Below are 20,314 nucleotides of genomic sequence, written 5' to 3'. Positions count from 1 at the left end.
TTCTGTTACCTCCTTGGCTCTATTCAATGAAGCTATTCTCATGATCACTGGAAAGCAGGCGAAGGGGGCTTAGCCTGCTTTCCAGGGATCATGGGAACCACCGTGCTCCCAAGGCGGCTAGCCCGCCTAAAACACCCCCCCAGACCCTCCCTCAACCTCCTCTTTTGCTCATGTGTTGCGCAGTGACACACGAGTAGACCCCCAACCGGGAGGCTGCAAGCAGTCTCCTGGGGTTGGGGGTCTCTCCAGAATGCCCCGTGTGCTTGTGCGGGGCATCCTGGAACTTCCGGGGGCCATGCGGCCCCTGATCCCCACCATCCCTGCTGGCTCTGTGACGGAGCCGGCAGTCCCATGAGCGGCTGATCTGGCCACCCAGCTACGATCGAGGCTTGTTCTCCCTGCAGTTAGCCCCAAAGCTTCAATATATTCATTGCAAAGTCACATCAAGACACTGGAGAGTATGTTGCACATATGCAGTACTGTGAATGGCACTGTCTCACTTTGGATCTGACTCAAGGCACACTTTCTGAAAGTTTAGCATCCACTGATTTAAAGCCATGCAAAAGAACATCTGACTTGAAAAAAATAGGGAGGTGGTGTTCTGGAAGAGAGACACATTCAGCTCTATCTGCTTACATGGAGAGCCAGTATGGTGTAGTGCAAGAGTAGGCAGTTTGGTTCTTGTTGCTGAACTACAATCCCCATCATCCCCAGCCACAATACATCCTGGTGTAGTAGATGGTCCATCAGATTAATACGGAGATCAGGATTCAAATTCCCTGCTTGTTTACAAAGTTCACTGAGTGGCCATGGGCTAATTACTTTTTCTTAGCTTGTCCTACTTTACAAGGTTGTTGTAATTATACTGCCCCAAGATCCCTAGAAGGCCAGGATAAAAAGAACATAAGAACAGCCCTGCTGGATCAAGCTCAAGGCCCATCTAGTCCAGCATCCTGTTTCACACAGTGGCCCACCAGATGCCACTGGATGCCTACAGGCAGGAGTTGAGGGCATGCCCTCTCTCCTGCTGTTACTCCCCTGCAATTGGTACTCAGAGACAACCTGCCTTTGAGCCTGGAGGTGGCCTATAGTCCTCCAACTAGTAGTCGTCAATACCTCTCCTCCATAAAGTTAGCCAAACCCCTCTTAAAGCCATCCTGGTTGTTGGCTGTCACCACATCTTGTGGCAGAGAATTCCAAAAGTTGATTATGCATTGTGTGAAAAAGTACTTCCGTTTGTTGGTCCTAAAACTCTCCATTTATATCTACCCTCTGTTTCCTGTCCTTCAACCTGTTAGCAATCCACACATATACTTATCTCCTTATCCCATGACTGCTAAGTTTTCTCAGGAGTCTTTGATGAGGAACTTTGTTGAAAGTTTTTTGGAAGTCCAGGTATACTGTGTCAACTGGATCACCTTGATCCACACACTTGTTGACACTCTCAAAGAACTCCCAAAGGTTGGTGAGGCAAGATTGACCTTTGCAGAAGCCATGCTGGTTGGTTCCAAGACCAACTGTTCTAGGGCACAGTCATTTAGCATATCTAGAAATCTGACCTCTTTGTCATGACCTGACTGTGAATTTACCCAGTCTATGTGTTGGTAATTGAAGTCACCCATGATTACAGCCCTGCCTCTCCTTGATGCCTCCCTGATTTCCTGCTGCAACTCGCAGTCACTGTCAGCATTTTGCTCCAGAGGGCGATAGCATGTCCCCAGTAGTACATTCCTTTCAGGCTTTGTATTGTCACCCACAGGATTTCTGTGGAGGACTCTGGTCCTTCTAGGTTTTCTACCTATCCCTTTTTTAAACATGATACAAGAAGTTTTGGTAAGAACTAATTTCCTTTTATTATAATCTTAATTGATAATTTCCATCTTCACAAGTTAGCCCACTTCTGCCTTGAACATTCATGTGTCCACCATCTTGAATCAGTGTGCATGAAATCATCGCAAACTACTCCATGGAGATGTCCCTATGTGTCCGTAAAAATGTACCAAATTTGGTTCAAGTTGGTCCCGGCATTGTGAAGTTGGTAAGGGGATGCACCCAGATATGGACACGTGCGCGCAGGCACACACAAAGCTGGCAATCTTATAAGCTGACTTTCCTTTAGGAAAGTAGACTAATAACTAGCCAAGTGGTAATAAAATGAAAAAGATACTTACAGTGAGCTATTTATTTATTTCAATATAACCCGTTAGGTAATTGGCTCCTTATTCATTTGTTAACTGATTGATCAATCGAGATTTTTTTTTAATGCCACTGCCTTAATTATTCATTGGTTAAGTTTAAAAAAAAGAATTATCTCTGCTCTGTAGGGGCGACGATACTAGAAAAGAGGTAGGACCTATAACTAGAAACAGCACGCACTGCCTTGAAAGTCCTCGCAATCATTCGGGGCGGGGGCGGGGCGGTGTGGTGTGTGTGAGACAGACAGCTGGCGAGCCCCAATGGAAATCCGGCCTCAGAGTAAGAGCGTGTTCAGCAGCTCCCTCCCTCTCCAGTCTCCTCCCGAGGCAGCCCCACCCCCTTAGCCTCTCGGAAGCCTTCGCATCTGTGAGCGCGTCATCCTCCTGTCGCCAGTGCGCCTGCGTAGTAGCTACCTTTGGCCTCTGTTCCGTTGCTATGGCGGCCGGCTTGAGTGGGATGTTTGGCAACCAGGGCCCGGTTCCTCCTCCGCCTCCCCCACCTCCTCCCCCTCCTCCTCCAGTAGCCGCAGGTGGCCCGGGCCAGCCTGGGCTCCTCCCCACGAACCCTGCGGGGCCGCGGAATCCCAACAGCACCCTCGTGGACGAGCTAGAAGCTTCTTTCGAGGTAGGCCGGGGGTGGGGGAGAAGAAGGGCAATGAAACTAGGAAGGATTCACGGAAGGGCTCTTCACAGCGTGGGGAGGCCCGGAAGGGTCGCAAAGACTAGAGCAGTCTGCGGTGGCTGAACTCTTTCCTCGCGTAGGAAAGTGGACTTTGAACGAGAGGCCTTCTTACCCCATAGATGGGGCGGGGGGGAGTATTAAAAGTTACACAGCGGTTCCATTTCCGGCTCTCCTTTGGACGCCACCATATTCGGGTAGGGGGGGAGAGTTCGGCAAAGACAGGGTCGCGAGGAACGAGATGAACAAGGAATCCGAGTGACGCCTCGCGCCTCAGGATAGGCGATTTCCAGATTTTAGTTGGGAAAAACCAATTTTTAATGGACTCTCAGAACATAAATGAGAGTTGGTGATAGAAATCAATGGGGCAATCTATTTTAACGTCATTGTGCTGGAACAGCAGCGTTTGTGTTTGTGAATCCCGAAATAATAAATCGCGACAAAAGAAAGGAGTTGCTGTTCTAGCTCAAACCTGGCTCTCTGTGAAAAATCTGACTCTTTAAAACTAGTTCTGTCAATGCAAAATCGATGGAATTCAGATAGCGTGTGGCTAAAAAGAAGATGGGAAACCTTACAGCAGTATTTCAGTTGTCTGGAGCATGACCTCTTGGTTCCTTCCGAAGCTATTTTTCTGTTCCTGCCCCTGGGTTGGAAGTGAAAGCTGCCGTTAGAAAACAGCGGAGACATGGAGGATTTTACATAGCTTTCATTGGGTAGCAGCATTTCCACCCTCAAACAGCAGGTAGCAGCAAAGATGGGGGTTTGTGCTCTTTCTAACTCAGGTTCTTCCTATGAAAAAATGTGACTTGGTAGTTTTAATTCATTAAAATTGCCCTGCCAATGACATACTCATCCTGTTATACCCATATTGCAAGTGGGAGATATCTGTGGCCAAGAGAGTTATTTTTGCTAGCCGAACAATGTTGCAGTCTATTAACAAGGGGGCAGGGGCTGGTTTGGATTTGCAGCCCCAAATCGTCCATACAAAACATCTCTCGGGTTGTACAAAAGGCAGGTCTCTTTAATTTGCTTCCTCCTGCCTTATCCCAGCCCTTAAATCCAATCTTTTCACACAAAGTAAGATCTGTGTTAGAAAGCTATGGACTTCTGTCTTTGTTTTTACCCTTTTTTTTTGAAGGGCAAAACTTCAAAAGCATACTGCTGCCCGATCACAGATATACTGGGTTTCTCCCTTGTTTTGAACCAGACCGAGCCTGTTCAGTTTTGGCACCCTGAACGAGGGACCCGGCTTGGTTCAAATTCGAATTGGTTTGGGCCTTGTTCAGGGAGCCAGGGATGTCAGTTTTTGAGGGGGGAGGCATACTCACTGCAGCTGAGGATTACCGCAGCCTCAGGGTGTGTGTGTGTCCAGCGGTTCCCCCTTCCCCTGTTGCCCCCCCCCATATTCCTGGCAACCCCAAACTGGGCTTGAGGGTGAACCCCTGAACTGGGCCAGTTTGATGTCGAACCGGCTCGAGGTTAAGCTGGTTCGCACATCCCTGCTATACATCCTTGTGTGTGTTAATTTAAAAAACATTGCTGTGGGAGCAAGGTTCTGGAGTTTAATGTGGAATGTGTGGAGGTGACCACTCTAGCCACCAAATCTCTCTGGTGCTTTTCTTTGGGTGCCCTGCACATTCAGTTGGGAATCAGAAGTATCACTATTTGTTAGTGTTGAAGATGATATTGTGTAAACTTGAGCTTTGCATATTAATGTGACAGTCAGGGGCGTAGCAAGGTTGGAGTGGGCCCAGAGACAAGATTATAAAATGGGCCCCCCCTCACTGAAGTTCAGCTCATGAAGTAAAGAAGAAATCTTAAATGATGCTGAATAGTGGTAACAAAAAGCATCGCAAAATTTATATATATACCCCTGGCTATAGAGCCCCTGGTGGCGCAGTGGTAAAACTGCCGCCCTGTAACCAGAAGGTTACAAGTTCGATCCTGACCAGGGGCTCAAGGTTGACTCAGCCTTCCATCCTTCTGAGGTCGGTAAAATGAGTACCCAGAATGTTGGGGGCAATATGCTAAATCATTGTAAACCGCTTAGAGAGCTCTGGCTATAGAGCGGTATATAAATGTAAGTGCTATTGCTATAGTCCTATTGTAGTTTTTGCATTTCATGGTCCCTTTTGCCCTCACTGCTTACATCCCCACCCCCCACCCAGTACACATTTTTAAAGAGTCACAGGAACAACTCTCTAGTTAAGGAGGTATATATTTTTGCCAATTGAGAATGACTGTTCATGCATGTGATGAGGTGGGCTTTCATCCATGAAAGCTTATGCCACAATAAAACTTAATCTCTAAGATGCTATGTAATTCTTTGTTTTTGCTGACACAAACTGGAAAGCTATCCCTTTGGAATTTATACTTGTTTTTGCCTCCTTGTTCTTACTGCTGTTGATTTCATTGAGACAGGTAAAAGATTAGAGGTGCATGTGTGAACACTGCCTGAACTTTCAGTACTGAATAGAAAGCCCCCATTGGCCATGGCTGTCTGTGGATCAGTTTATCCTTGCACCTTTGGTAAAAGCCCTGAGCCCTCTATGCTGGGAATTGGCAATTGTATGGTGACTTTCTTAATATAATATTACAAGCTCCAGTATGGATTGCACTGGGACTGGGACTGGGACTCTTTCTCTCTTGCTAGAAGATTTTGTGGAAATTTTATTTCAGAACATACATTGATACAATTCCAGATTTTCAGATGTGTGAATCTGGATTGTGCACCACTCCATGCTTCTGTACCCCCCGTCACTAATGTAGAACAGTCACCACCTGAGGCATAATTTATCTGTTTTTTGTTTTATCTTAACATTTCTACTCCATCTTTCTGCCTAAAAGGCTCCCAAGACAGATAATTTTTTACAAAAGGTATCATCAAAACAAAACAATTGAAGAGAACCAAAATATGTTATTTTAAGACTATTTTGCTACAGTACATATGTAGTTGATTATTTCTGTGGCCCTAAATACAAATTAGTGAAAAGGCTCCTAAGATATATTATCAATAAGTAGTAATCAATTAGTAGAGTGAGAGCCACTTTGTAATCTTGTAACACAATTAATTGTGTGATACCTAGGTCAGTCTATAAAAAGTAGTTTGGGCAAAATTCTTTGTTCCCATGGGCTAGGAAATGGATACTGAGTGAGTAGCTGGGCCTACCAGGATCCAGTTTTGCACCAGTTAGCCTGACCTTTCCCTAATGACCTGGCCCACACCTTTCTGGGGGATGCCTTATGCAGTAGCAGATGTGACCATTGTACTAGTGACCGATGTCATGTATGATAGATACTGCATGCAATTTACTGTAACTTCATACCATGAAAAAAATGTATTGTGGGCAAAGGGGTGCCTTCAGAGTGACATAGGAACATAGGAAGCTGCCATATACTGAGTCAAACCTTAGGTCCATCTCGCTCAGTATTGTCTACACAGACTGACAGCAGCTTCTCCAAGGTTGCAGGCAGGAATCTCTCTCAGCCCTATCTTGGAGATGCCAAGGAAAGAACTTGGAGCCTAGATGCTCTTCCTAGAGTGGCTCCATCCCCTAAGGGGAATATCTTACAGCACTCACACTTCTAGTCTCCCTTTCGTATGCAACCAGGGCAGATCCTGCTTAGCTTAAGGGGACAAGTCATGTTTGCTACCACAAGACCAGCTCTCTTCTCTGTTCTGCTCTTCCCTGTTCTCAGCTCTGTTCTGGGTCAGGAAACCATTTTCTCATTTATTTCACTATGTAAAACCATTTTACAAGCTTTTAAAAATATAAATTGAAAAACACTGTATAAATATTTTAAACAAGAAGTTGCTCCTGAAAAACCTACAAAATGTACAAAAATACTGCTTGTAAGTGGTGCTAGATTATTTCTCACTGGATTGACCCCCAATTCTGGAAATCTTAGTGTAGAAGTTTTAATTGATGAATAAATAACATGTGTGTTTAATAAAAAAACAAAAGCTCAGAAAAAAGTGGGGGGAGTATATTTGACAGTGCATGTACATGTTGTAGTGCACAATCTTAGAAAAGGCACTCCTCTTAGTCAAAAAGTTTCAAAATGATTATCTGACATGAATTGAATAAACATTGCAGCCCTACTTAGTTTGAATATTCAAAGATTTGTTGAACTCTACTTCTGGGTAAGGGTATCTTTTGGTTGTCAACATGTTTCGTGCTTGTGTACTTCACAAAGAACAAAAATGCATTTGATCAGTATCACTGTGCTCATACAAGCATGCAGCTTCAATATCTTTTACTTTGTATGAACTCCAAGTGTGTATATGTTGCAGCTGGCCTAGATGATATCATTAATACCTCAATGAGGGAAGGCAGGATGCCACCATGTTTGAAGGAGCCAATAGTTAGAGCCCTTCTTAAGAAGCCCACTTTGGATCCTCTGGTGATGGGTAATTATAGGCCAGTCTTCAACCTCCCATGGTTGGGGGGAAATGATTGAGAGGGTGCTGGCTGACCAGCTCTAAGTAATCTTGGAGGAAACTGATTATATAGACCCATTTCAAACTGGCTTTAGTGCAGGCTATGGGGTTGTGACAGCCTTGGCTGGCCTGATAGATGACCTTCGCCAGGGAAGTGACAGAGGGAGTGTGACTCTGCTGGTTCTTTTGGAACTCTCAGTGGCTTTGTATACCATCAACCATGGTATCCTTCTGGATCGCCTGAGGGATTGGGGGATAGGAGGCACTGTTTTACAGTGGTTCTGCTCCTATGTCTTGGGTAGATTTCAGATGATGATGCTTGGTGACAGTTGCTTTTGAAAATGGGAGCTACTATATGGAGTCCCTCAGGGCTCCATTCTGTCACCAATGCTTTTTAACATCTATGTGAAACCGCTAGGTGAGGTCATCAGGGGATTTGGTGGTGGGAGTTATCAATATGCTGATGACACCCAAATCTATTTCTCTTTGTCATCAATGTATGTTAGCCCATTAAATGTCTGCCTACAGGCAATAATGGACTGGTTGAGGGGTAATAAACTGAAGCTGAATCCAAACAAGATGGAGGTGCTCATTCTTGGGGGTCGTAATCTGCAAGATGGGATAGAATTTCCTGTTCCGGATGAGATTACAATCCCCCAGAAAAAACAGGTTCATAGCTTGGGAGTGCTCTTGGACCTGGGTCTCACCCTGGTGCCTCAGTTCAGGACTGTGGTCAGGAGTGCTTTTTACCAGTTGTGATTGATTCTACAACTTTGCCCCCCCCCCTTTTTTTTTTTAGGAGAATGACCTGAGAGCAGTGGTACACCATCTAGTAACCTCCAGGCTGGACTACTGCAATGAGCTCTGTGTAGGACTGTCTTTGTATGTTGTTCGGAAACTTTATGTGGCAGCCAGATTGGCCTCCAGGGTATCCCAGAGATACCACATTATCCCTGTTCTTAAACAGTTGCACTGGCTACCAGTATGTTTCTGGGCAAAGTACAAAGTGCTGGTTATTATCTTTAAAGCCCTGAATGGCTTAGGTCTGGGTTACCTGAGAGAGTGCCTTACTTTACAAATCCCCACTGCTCATTAAGATCATTAGGAGGGGTCCATCTTCGAGTTCCATTGATTCATCTGGTGGTGACCTGGGATCGGGCCTTCTCAGTTGTCGCCCCTAGGTTGTGGAAGGTGCTCCCATTGGATATAAGACTATTATCTTCCTTGGAGGCTTGTATATAAATTGAACTAAACAAAATAAATCTCTAATTGTCTAGGCTTGCTTTGCTTCCCTTGTGAGTCAAGATTATGTGAATGGTACAGACCAAGAAGAAATTAGAACTGGTAAGTATGTGCATCCTTCTTCCTTTGGTTAAATCAGTAGGACTGGAAAGTTCTGAACTTTTCTTGTTTTGGTGCTTCCCAGCCTTTAATACCTGGGGCTTAGATTTTTATTTTTTGTGTGGATTAAAGTTAAGACACACACCTCACTGTACACGCCAGAAAAAAGAAAATTTTCCATCAGCTCCCAGAACAGTGTGCAGGCATCAATCATCCTTGCAATTATGGGATTTCCTGCTTAATATTATCTCATGGCATTCCACTCTTTGCTCAGTCAGTCAAGGATGGGACTGTGCTTTTTTGTGCAGTGGAGAAGCTTCTAGGAGTCTGCTATAGTCTTCTCTCTTCCTTGAGATAATATCAGTGCCCATTTATTGGGCCAAGAGGGGGTGACCAATGCTGAATAAAGATTTGCCATTCTCGGGGGTTTAGAGTTTGAATGTCTCCAGAGTGGCTGCTTAGTTTCTCAAGGTGCACATCAGTCCCTTTTGTGAGATAGTGTGGGATACACTGGGCTAGACTGTACTATTGATCTCCACCATTTGATTTTTTAAAAAAATACACAGTAGTGAAATCATGCTACCATTTTATTTATTTTTATCTATGTAAGCCACTTTGGGAACTTCAGTTGAAAAGCAGTCCATAAATATCTGTCGTATTATCTATTTTAAAAACCTGAAAATGTCATGTGGACACTATTAAGCTTATTTTTAAAATAAAGGCTGGAAGAGAGACCTTGTATCTGTTCTTTAGTGAGCTACAAAAATAAATATCTCCGTATTTTTTTAAAATCAGCCTATTTCTTAACTTTGGATAGTTTGTTAAAAGGTATTTTTAATTTTGCTTAGTTTTTTTTAAAAAAATGTAATATATATGTCAAAATATTTCACAAAAGAACATTGCCGACATTCCAAATTGTTCCTTAACTGATTTACTTGTAAAATTAGTTTCTCCTGCAGTTTTCGTTTTACCTAGCTTTAAACTCTTTTGCTCTGTTTATATATTAGGAGTTGATCAGTGTATCCAGAAATTTTTGGATGTTGCAAGACAAACAGAATGTTTTTTCCTACAAAAAAGGTTACAACTATCTGTCCAGAAACCAGATCAAGTAATTAAAGAGGTAAGAATTTATTTTGTTTACATACGTTATGTCTTTTGTTAGCCTTAAAAATGACCCTTATTTATTTAATTATTTATTTAAACTTTTATACCTCCCTTCCAAAAGGCTCAGGGCGGTTTAAATTAAAACACCATTAAAATCAGTTAATAATTAAAACAAAAATAATAAAGCATAAAAACAATAATTAACAATTAAAAACATCATAAAACAACAATTAAATAATCAGAAGAATTTAAAAACAAGTTTTTAAAAAGTGAGAAAGCCTGGTTGAAGAGATATGTTTTCAGGTGTTTTTTGAAAATTGCCAGAGGTGAGGAGGATCGTATCTCAGCAGGAAACGCATTCCACAATCTCGGGGCAGCAGCTGAGAAGGCCCATCTCAGTGTAGCCACCAAACGAGTTGGCGGCAACTGGAGACGGACCTCCTCAAGTGACCTCAATGGGCAGTGGGGCTCATAGCGAAGAAGATGTTCTCTTAGATACCCAGGGCCTAAGCCTTTTAGGGCTTTATAAGTTATAACTAGCACTTTGTATTTTGCCCAGAAAACTATTGGCAGCCAGTGTAACTCCATCAACAAAGGAGTAATGTGGTCTCTCTGAGATGACCCAGAGACCAACCTGGCTGCCGCATTCTGAACCAACTGAAGTTTCCAGACTATGTACAAAGGCAGCCCCACGTAGAGCGCATTACAGAAGTCCAGTCCGGAGGTTACCAACAAATGTATCACGGTTTTGAGGTCATTGATCTCGAGAAACGGGCACAGCTGGCGTATCAGCTGGAGCTGATAGGAAGCACCCCTGGCCACCGCCTCAACCTGAGAAACCAAGGAGAGACGTTGATCCAGAAGTACTCCCAGACTGCGAACCTGTTCCTTTTGGGGAAGTATGACCCTGTCTAGAACAGGCAGATCAAAATCATCTCTAGAGTTCTGACCCCGCACAATAAGTACCTCCATCTTACCTGGATTCAGCTTCAGTTTATTCTTCCTCATCCAGCCCATGACTGCTTCCAGGTAGGCATTTAGGGAGGATATGCCAACTCCTGAAGAGGTTGACATGGAGAAGTAGATCTGGGTGTCATCAGCATACTGGTAACATGCAGCTCCAAATCCCCTGATGATCTCTCCCAGCGGTTTCATGTAGATGTTAAAAAGCATTGGAGAAAGTTTGGAGCCTTGAGGGACACCATTCTTAAGCTCAGATTTTGAAGAGCAACAATCTCCAATCGACACCATCTGGAATCAGTCTGAGAGGTAGGAGCGGAACCACTGTAAAACAGTGCCTCCCACCCCCAACACCCTCAGACGTTCCAGAAGGATACTATGGTCGATAGTATCGAAAGCTGCCAAAAGATCCAAAAGGACCAACAGAGTCACACATCCTCTGTACATTGCCAATTGGAGATCATCCATCAGGCCGACCAAGGCAGTCTCCACCCCATAGCCTGCCCGAAAACCAGTTTGAAATGAGTCTAGATAATCAGTTTCCTCCAAGACCAATTGGAGCTGAGGCCACCACCCTCTCAATTACCTTGCCCAGCCATGGGAGGTTGGAAACAGGCCTATAATTGCTCAACTCTGAGCGATCTAATGCAGGCTTCTTTAGAAGAGGTCTAATAATTGCCTCCTTAAGACAAGGAGGCATCCTGCCCTCCCTAAGAGAAGCATTTATGATTTCTACCAGGCCACCTACAACAGCCTCCCTGTTAGATCGAACAAGCCATGTTGGACAAGGGTCAAGAGGACAAGTGGTAGGCCTCACCGCTCCAAGCAGCTTGTCCACATCATCAGGAGTCACAAACTGAAATTGATCCAGTCGAATCGTATAAGAGGAGTTGTCGGACACCTCCAGTTCAGACATTAAATTAATTGTGGAGTCTTCATCTAAGCCCAAATCCGAGAGATTTTGTCTGCGAAAAATTCATTAAACACACCACAGTGGGTAACTGATGCTTCCAAATCCTGGTTCAAGGGAGAGAGGGCAGATACTAGTCCCCTCACAACCCTGAACAACTCCACCAGACGTGAACTCGCAGAGGCAATATGGGCAGAAAAGAATTGCTTCTTTGCCGCACGTATTTCCTGAGCGTAGATCTTTAGATGTGCTCCATGTCGTAATCTGTCGGATTCGAATCGAGTTTTTCTCCACTTGCTCTCCAGTCGCCTACCTTGCCGCTTCAGCCCCCGTAGATCTTCCGTATACCAAGAGACCAATTTTCAAGCAGGTCAGAAGGGATGCTTAGGAGCATTCGTGTCTACTGCCCTGGTGAGCAAGTTGTTCCAGTTCTCAACCAGGGCATCAACAGGATCACCAGCAGAGCTAACATTGAATCCCTCCAAGGCTTCTTGGAATCCTAGCAGATCCAGTAACCTCTTCGGGCGGACCATTCTAATAGGCCCCTCGCCCCTGCGAAAGTGGAAAGTGGTTGTAAGTCCAACCTTAACCAGATGGTGGTCCGTCCATGACAACGGGGGATTGTAGGAGTCCCCACCCATGGAACACCACCCTGATCAGAATAAAAGACCAAATCAAGCGTGTGACCTGCAATATGCATTGATCCAGAGACGCTTGGGATAGGCCCATAGTTGTCATGGCCGCTATGAACTCCTGAGCTGCCCTGGACAATTTGGTCCCAAAATGAATATTGAAGTCCCCCAGAACCAAAAGTCTGGGAGACTCCAACACAAGTTCCGCTACCAAGTCCGTGAGCTCAGTACGGGATTCTGCTGGGCAGCGGGGTGATCGGTACACCAACAGAAGTCCCAGTCTGTCCCTGGTCCCCAAACTCAAGTACACACATTCAATATGGTCTGATACCCTGACAGGGACCCTGGTAAGGGAGATGTTATCCTTATAGACCACAGCCACCCCACCTCTCCGCTCATGTCCCCTCACCTGCTCCTCTACAGAATATCCTGGAGGGAGAAGCTGGGACCAAACTGGGCCACTAGCCTCCCCCAACCAAGTCTCAGTAATACACATCAGGTCAGCCCCTTCATCCATGATCAAATCATGGATGAGTTCAGAATTATTTTGGACCGACCTGACATTGCAGAGGAGCAAGGTAAGGTTATGTGGGATGTTGGCTGTGCTCCCTGAGGTCAAAGAGCTGGCAGGACAGCCGGAAAGGGGGACAGCTATTAGATTTCTGACCACCCTTCCCCTGGAACAGCCTGCTAACCTGCCAATGTTTCTTCTTCTGTTCCCCACCACCACTGGAATAGCTGCCCCACATTCAACGAAGGCACTCCCTGTCTCCCCATCTCCAGACAAACCCACAAACATTGCAACTTCAACCCGTCCTCAGCACAACTTAAAACTGGTTAAACAGAAGCCCCACCATTGAATGCCTCCCTCTATACAAATGGTTGGAAAAAGTGTCCAGCTCTCGCCCTCGTTTCTTCCCCGAAGTGGCTCCCCCAAAGGGGCAACCCCCTTTGGTGCCGCCCCTTTGGTGTCGGGCCCGCCACCACCGGCAGTCTTCCCATATAGGCTGAGCAGCAAGCTCAGCAGGTGGAACCAGGAAAAACTGCCCAGTCACCCTTACAGCCCCAGTCCTGCAAAGCCTCTCCGCAAGCAGTCCTGGGGGGAGGCAGATGGCAACCAGGGAGGGCAGAAGAGAAGAGGTTATGAAATATGTTACACAGGTACAACAAAGTTGTATGCTGATTGGTACCTCAATTTTAAAAATGCTCTCCAATAGCTGGGATTTTAGTGGAATTACTTTTGCATAAGTGTATTGAGGATTACAGCCTGTTGAAGTAGAGCTAATTCACATAAAACAAAGGATTTCTGCTTACTTGGTCCGGAATAGACCAGTCAATGAGTGTTTCTCATCTTAAACATTAAATTTATCTTAATTGAGAGACACTATTTTATTCTATAGGTATAATTCAATATATCTATATAATGGAAAACTAAGAAAGGGCTCACATCTATTCTGTATAATAATTGAGAGCTAGTACAGAGTACTTGTTAAGAAACTGAGTTGGAAACTAGGAAGTCCACTGCCCAAATTCTGCCTCGGCCATGGATCATTATACTGGCCAATTTTACCTAATGGGTGGCTGTAAAGAAAACTGATGCTATGTATGCAAAGCCCATAAATAGGTTTTATATAAATGCTAGTTGTTGTTATAGACCATTCTCCATTTTAAGGGAATAGTAGACCAACTGAGTTATTGTAGGCATATAACCCTTTTAATGACAGCTTGCTATCAGTTTTGTACATTTTCAGATTTATGCTGTAGCATATGTTACTGCTTTGTGTTATGTACTATATGTCAGTAAGTAGTGGGAATTGAACAGGGGTAAATGGCTTGGGGAAATGTTGTTGGTTCTAAATGTATTGCCTTCCTGCTGCAGCACTCATCATTCCTTGTGAAGTCCGTATTTCAACTATTAGTCAAATGTGACTTTTTTTAAAAAAAAACATGCTTTTATCATAACTGGTCGGGGGAAGAGATGGTTTGCAGCTTAAGTGCAATATAAAGTCTGGTCTGCAGAGGGGAGTAGATATCGTTGAGGCAACTTGGAAAAGCACGAAATTGGATACTTATAGGAATATGGCCTGACTTGTAGATCCTGTGTAATTGCAAAAAGTTGTAACTTTAATGTGTGGTGCGGGGGGGCAGGGGATTACACATCTAGGAATAAGAAAAGGATACTGTGATATGAAAACTTATTGCTTTTAAGAGTTAAGTAAAATTTCCTTGTATGAACAAGATTTTACAGGGGAAATTCCAGGTTGCTTATTCTTGTGTGCCTGCCTTTCTTCATAGGATGTTTCAGAACTGAGGGGCGAATTGCAGAGGAAAGAAGCACTAATCCAGAAGCACTTGGGTAAACTGCGAAACTGGCAGCAGGTCCTGGAAGACATCAATATACAGCACAAAAAACCAGCTGAAATGCCTCAAGGACCTTTAGCATATTTAGAGCAGGCTTCAGCGAATATCCCTGCACCCCTTAAGCAAACGTGAAAAAGGAGCAGAATTCAAAGAAGAAGTTTTTTTTATTTTTGTAGATCAAGTGTGGAACTCTTAATTTTTTACAGTCTGTATAGTGCATTTTTATATGGATTTTTAATAAGGAAAATGTAATCTGTACCGATGAGGGTAGACCTTTTATTAGTCATCCAGCCCCAAAGGCTACATACAGTACAGATTAAAAACATTTCTCTTTGAATTGTTAAAATGCTTTCTGCTGAATGGAGCAAAAATATTTGTGCCTCTAAATATGTTACATGCAATGCCATGCCTGTTACTGAGCCTGGATCCAAAGAGCCTTGCAAGGAGTTCCATTGCCCAAGAAATTGTAACTGGTCTTTGGAATAGTGCATTAGCTGAGATCCAAAGGGCTGCTTTAGGCATACACACAAAGGTGTATGTGCTCACTTGGGGCAATTTGAAGCTCAAGAATCCATGTTTCCCGAAAAGTGACTTTTGAAACCATCCCCCTCCCCCACAGCTTGATCAGGCGTGATGGTGGGGTCTATTGTTCAAAGAAGTCAATGAGATGGGCATGCCTGAAGTGCCTCTTTCAATCTTGGTTAGTGTTTTATTGGAGATAGTTTCCAAGGATTTTCTTACTGCTGCTACCTAATTCTATGGTGTATACATTAAACAAAAGAGTTCTATAGAACATACTCCTATTTTTATACTCCTTCAGCCTAAGGGGCAGAGCAGAGTAGCCACTTTCCCCCCAAATCTCATTTTTCCTTTCAAGCTCATAATGCTTGACATCTTCAGCTTACTCCACTTTTCTTTTGTCCCTGAAGTAACATCCTTTTTCTTTTGTCCCTAGAAGGATGATGTTTTTCCATTATATAACAATGGCTCTGAACAGCAAAGCTAAAGCTATTTTGAAGAGATAATTAAGAACAGAAAATACCCATAAGAAACATGTAGCAAACCTTGAATGGTTTTAATTTGATGGAACTGTTTGCAAATAAACAACTGCTCCTGAGCACTCTGAATCAACAAAGCAGAGAACAAAGTATACATGAACAAATGGAAATAAAACTGTCTACCTAACTTTATTTTAATAACATCAAGTGGGCTCTTAGTGGAGCCTGTTTTTATTTTAATGATGTGACAGTAAAGCTCTCTTCAGGCATTGTTAAAACCACGGGCATCGTGACCAGGTACAGCCTCTGCTGTCTTAAGAGATAAATGCTGTAGTTGGAGAGAAGTCCTCCCTACTGGTTCACAAGAGATTTCTCCGCAAGTACAGAATTTGTATCTGTACACGAACAAACACTGTGTCTGAAGAATAGGTAGCAGGGGCGGGTTTACAATCCCTGTGGAACTTCTTGTGTTCCAAATTCTTAAGGGACAAAAGCACATTCTCACTGAGACATCCCTGATATATCAGGATGTAGTAAGTATGCAGTTTTTAAAAGACATGACACTGATATGTTCAGTCACTGCAAGGTTATAAATAGTTGTATGCATTCAGTATAAATACATATTGTTTTTATATTATTATAGTATAAATTAAATAATTTAAGTGCGGTTTTAAATGCATTAGAGCAAAACAAAGAGCATACATCCGAGTCAGCCAGCTACATACATTCTACTTCCAGGTACTATACAATATAGTTTTTGAAAAGCAACAATTTACAGATAGCAAAGTGAAGCTGTGCTAAAAACAAAGTATGTTAAAAAGACAAGAAACAGGAAATACAGCAGTCTAGTCAAGAGGTCTTGATTAGAGGAGCTTTCCTGTGCAACAGCCAATACAAGTTGCCCATAACCTTCCGATACATTTTGATTTATCAACACTTCTCTCTAATACTGGTAATCCAGATACCATGCACTTGTTGAGTACCAAGAATATTTGTTTCTTGCTAATGTACATACTAATCATTTTTTTTAATACTGTGAAAAGGGGGCAGCTGAGTCCACTTTTAAATCCTAGAATATAAGCTCTTTATGGAAGGAGCCTACATTACTTTGTGCATATTATTCTGAAAAATACCACATAAAGGACACTGTATAAATATTTAATGTCATCAGTGGTGGATATTATAGAAATGATTTCAGAAGGAGAAGTATTTGGTAAACCACTCTTGATGTCGAGGGTCTTGTTTCTGAGCATCTTTGGGTTTTGAGGTTTCATTTTGCAACCTGAAAAACAAATGATATGAATAGTCAGAAATAGCAATAATTGGCACTCAGAGCATGCATTAAGTCTCTATTATGGAAGAGTGGCGTTGCCCATGATCTGGAAATAACTTTGAAGAGAGATGTTTCCATGTGAGTCCAGAAAAAGGTTTATAGCTAATGTCCTCATTAGCTGACTCGGTCAACTGAGGAACTGGCAGAACTAATTGAGGCTTAAAACTGAAAATAAAAATAACCATAAGTAATAAACAAGTAGGCATTCTATGTTTCTCATGTCACACAGCATTGTGCATCTGTTATACTGCTGGGCTCAATTCACTCACTACCCCCACCCATCCCACCATGATTTAAGCTTTCAGGCATATACCAGGCAAACCATGGCTAAGAGCTTCTGGTCTGCTTTAATTTTCCATTCACTCAGCAGCTAGGTTTGCTTCAAGTCTCTGGTCCAGCAGCCTCTGAAGGCAAGTTAACAGTGTCAAATTAGCCCAAACTACTATTCACAGAAACAACGGGCTGATTTGATACACAAGTTGTGCAAACACAAAAAGATAAAGTGTGCTGTCAAGTTGATTTCGACTCCTGGCGCCCACAGAGCCCTGTGATTTTCTTTGGTAGAATACAGGAGGGATTTACTATTGCCGCCTCCTGCACAGTATGAAATGATGCCTTTCAGCATCTTCCTATATCGCTGCTGCCTGATATAGTACCAGCGGGGATTCAAACCAGCAACCTCAAGCATAATCAAGCATTTTCCTGCTGCGCTGCTTAAAGTGGCTGCAAACACAAAAACTGCACAAATATTACACAAAGCCCATTATTTCAAAAAACCATTGTGCAACAATTTGTGCAGTTGCACAACTTGCATGCACATGTTAAACTGGGCTGATATGTCAGCCAATGGTTTGCAGACCCTCTTCAAGCCATGGTTTTTGAGTTGGGTTTGCTGCAAATAGAGGTAGTTCTCACCACCAGCTCTAACCAGGTAGAGTTGGTCATGAGAACCATCAGGATTGGTCTTAATCTAGGAGCACAGGTCGGACAGCCCAGGGTTTTAATTTTATTTATTTTATTATATTTTATATCCCGCTCTTCCTCCAAGGAGCCCAGAGCGGTGTACTACATACTTAAGTTTCTTCTCACAACAACCCTGTGTTGTAGGTTAGGCTGAGAGAGAAGTGACTGGCCCAGAGTCACCCAGCAAGTATCGTAGCTGAATGGGGATTTGAACTTGGGTCTCCATGGTCCTCGTCCAGCGCTCTGACCACTACAACATACTGGCTCTTATTTGTACCCACGTGGGTTGCTGGCAGCCATGGAGGCCAGGTGAAGGAGCGACCTGGCCTTGGGGATTTCCAAAATGCACTGTGTTGCTCACATTGTGGGATTCCCAGAGGCCGGGCTTTGTTTCCTCAGCCTTCAGATTGTTCTGGCAATTGTGTGACCGTGCAGGTGGTGTGGCTGTGTCGAAGAAAGTAGGAATGATCCTGCCTTCCACCTCACCCTCCCCAGCCCCACTCAAAGCAGTCGTTTGGTTTGGTTTGGTGTGTAAACTGAACATTAGTATGTTGAAATATCCCAGAAAGCAAATCTTTCCTAGTTTTAATGGAACATCTAAATATTCAAACTCTCTTTAAAAGTGATATAAGACATTTTGAAAAGATTTTTTTAAATACACAGGTTTCCTATAATCTGAAGTCACTAGCTTCTTTCTTGAATTTAGAGTACTGAATCTTTTCCCTCCTATTTTCTGAATGTTCTAGTATTCTTAAACCATGTAGTATATTAGCACATACACCAAAGAACTTCCCAGACCAAAACATCTTATTCCAAGGATTCTCTTGCTCTAAAGTGTTTGTTAGGTTGGTCCTGATCAGTATGTTGCCCATTAAAATTCCAAATGAGTTCTCACAGATTGTAACCTCTTTCTGTGACAAATGTTTTCCTTACTCCTAATTGAAAGGATGGTGGTATGCCCGTTCTCTATTAATACATATTAAAACTGTTCTTGTGAGCAGCCTAACCCAGGCTAGGGCAGGATTTACACACATCCCGGCGCTGCCCGTCCACCTAATCCCACTTTTAGGCCCGGCCTTTACCCGAGGTTAAGGGTGCAAGCATGCCCTTAACCCCAGCTTGTGGTGCACCGCACTTGTAGTGCACTGCATTGTGGGATTTCTGGAGGCCAGGATGCATTGCCCTGGCCTCTGGAGATCCACACTACTTTGATCGTCTGTGGGGAAGGTAAACTGAACTCTTCCCACGCACCCAGCCATATGCATGGGCTTATAGTGTATTATTAATTAAATGTCAGTAATTAAAAATATTGACCCACATGATGCACAGTGTTATGTCTCTGAATGCCCCAATGCTTTGCTTTGGGGCTGCTGTGAACTCTTAAGGAACACTGAGGCTGACCTGAACAAGTGGTTGTGTAAGCATCACTACTGCAGTTTTCCCCATTCCAGCAAATGGGGGGAAATCCAGTAGTGCTGTTCACACAACTGCTCATTCAAAGTAGTATCAGTGCTGCTTAGGAGCCCACACCAGCCCCAAGGCAGAAAGCCCATTCACACAATCTGGTAGGTAGGCGGGGCAAAGGCAGAGCCCAGCTTACCTTCTCCCCAGACGATCAAAGAATGCTGGGAGCACAACTCGTGCTCCCAGATGATCTGTGCTGCTCCAAACAGCATAGATCTTCGGAGGCTGAGGCACTGCAGCCACTCCGGATATCCCACAATGCAGTGCACTATGAGCTCAGTGCACTGGGGATACCCCCATGAAAGGCAAGGTAGGCTCCCATCTCTCTGTGTGCACACACGCATAATCCCGGCACCAGGGTTAAGGGTATGCTTGTGCCCTTAAACTCAGCAAAAGGCTGGGCTTAATAGTGAGGGTAGGTGGATGGGTAATTCCAGGATCTGCATGGATCCCAGCACACAAACAGCCCAGTCCAGGCTGGGCTGCTCTAGCCTGGGTTAGACAGCTCATGAGAACAACCTTAGAGTGTTATGGAGATGTTGCTCTTTCACGAATGTTTCATGAATATTTTCTGGGAATTATAGGGAGCTGCTATGGTAAGAGAGATCAAGAGTCCCAGGATACAAACAAGCAAGTTTACAGGGTTGCTTTTTACATTCCAGCATTCAGTTCAGTAGAGTAAAGTTGTGCTGTCAACTCCTGGCAACCACATAGCCATGTGGTTGTCTTTGGTAGAATACAGGAGGGGTTTACCATTGCTATCTCCTACACAATATGAGATGATGCCTTTCAGCATCTTCCTATATTGCTGCTGCCCGATATAGGTGTTTCCCGTAGTCTGGGAAACATACCATTTAACACTCATCAAAACCAAGGAATCAAGCCAAACCTGAAATTTGAAACCAAAAATGGTTCAGAAAGGTTTGCCTTCCC

The 20,314-nt window shown here is 43.7% G+C and overlaps 2 protein-coding genes and 1 non-coding gene across 5 annotated transcripts in view; 2 read left to right on the top strand and 1 right to left on the bottom strand.

Annotated features, from left to right (window-relative positions):
- The first annotated feature begins 2,513 nt into the window (after positions 1 to 2,513).
- Positions 2,514 to 14,960, top strand: MED28 (mediator complex subunit 28). The gene is made up of 4 exons (XM_053254938.1): positions 2,514 to 2,820; positions 8,593 to 8,659; positions 9,664 to 9,776; positions 14,558 to 14,960. Exons 1-4 carry the CDS (start codon positions 2,632 to 2,634, stop codon positions 14,753 to 14,755), a joined length of 567 nt encoding a protein of 188 aa, XP_053110913.1. The 5' UTR covers positions 2,514 to 2,631; the 3' UTR covers positions 14,756 to 14,960.
- LOC128328607 (small Cajal body-specific RNA 16) lies at positions 6,003 to 6,184 on the top strand. The gene has a single exon (XR_008309330.1). It is a non-coding gene; the product is annotated as a small Cajal body-specific RNA 16 (non-coding RNA).
- Positions 14,961 to 15,677: 717 nt separating the features above from the next.
- FAM184B (family with sequence similarity 184 member B) overlaps positions 15,678 to 20,314 on the bottom strand; it is a 79,486-nt gene continuing 74,849 nt past the window's right edge. For all 3 annotated transcript variants that reach the window (XM_053254935.1, XM_053254936.1, XM_053254937.1), the window contains one exon: positions 15,678 to 16,903. In XM_053254935.1, the coding sequence (XP_053110910.1) occupies positions 16,816 to 16,903 (88 nt within the window). In that variant the 3' untranslated portion in view covers positions 15,678 to 16,815. The remainder of the gene's footprint in view (positions 16,904 to 20,314) is intronic.

This window comes from Hemicordylus capensis, chromosome 5, assembly GCF_027244095.1.
Source record: "Hemicordylus capensis ecotype Gifberg chromosome 5, rHemCap1.1.pri, whole genome shotgun sequence".
Classification (NCBI taxonomy): Eukaryota; Metazoa; Chordata; class Lepidosauria; order Squamata; family Cordylidae; genus Hemicordylus; species Hemicordylus capensis.
The sequence above is the reverse complement of the archived record's forward strand: the minus strand, read 5'-3'. Positions and strand labels throughout refer to the sequence as shown.

Coding starts and splice junctions, on each gene's coding strand:
- MED28 (XM_053254938.1), top strand. CDS start 2,632: ATGGCGGCCGGCTTGAGTGGGATGTTTGGCAACCAGGGCCCGGTTCCT. Junction 8,660..9,663: donor CCAAGAAGAAATTAGAACTG/GTAAGTATGTGC, acceptor TTTATATATTAG/GAGTTGATCAGTGTATCCAG. Junction 9,777..14,557: donor CAGATCAAGTAATTAAAGAG/GTAAGAATTTAT, acceptor CTTTCTTCATAG/GATGTTTCAGAACTGAGGGG.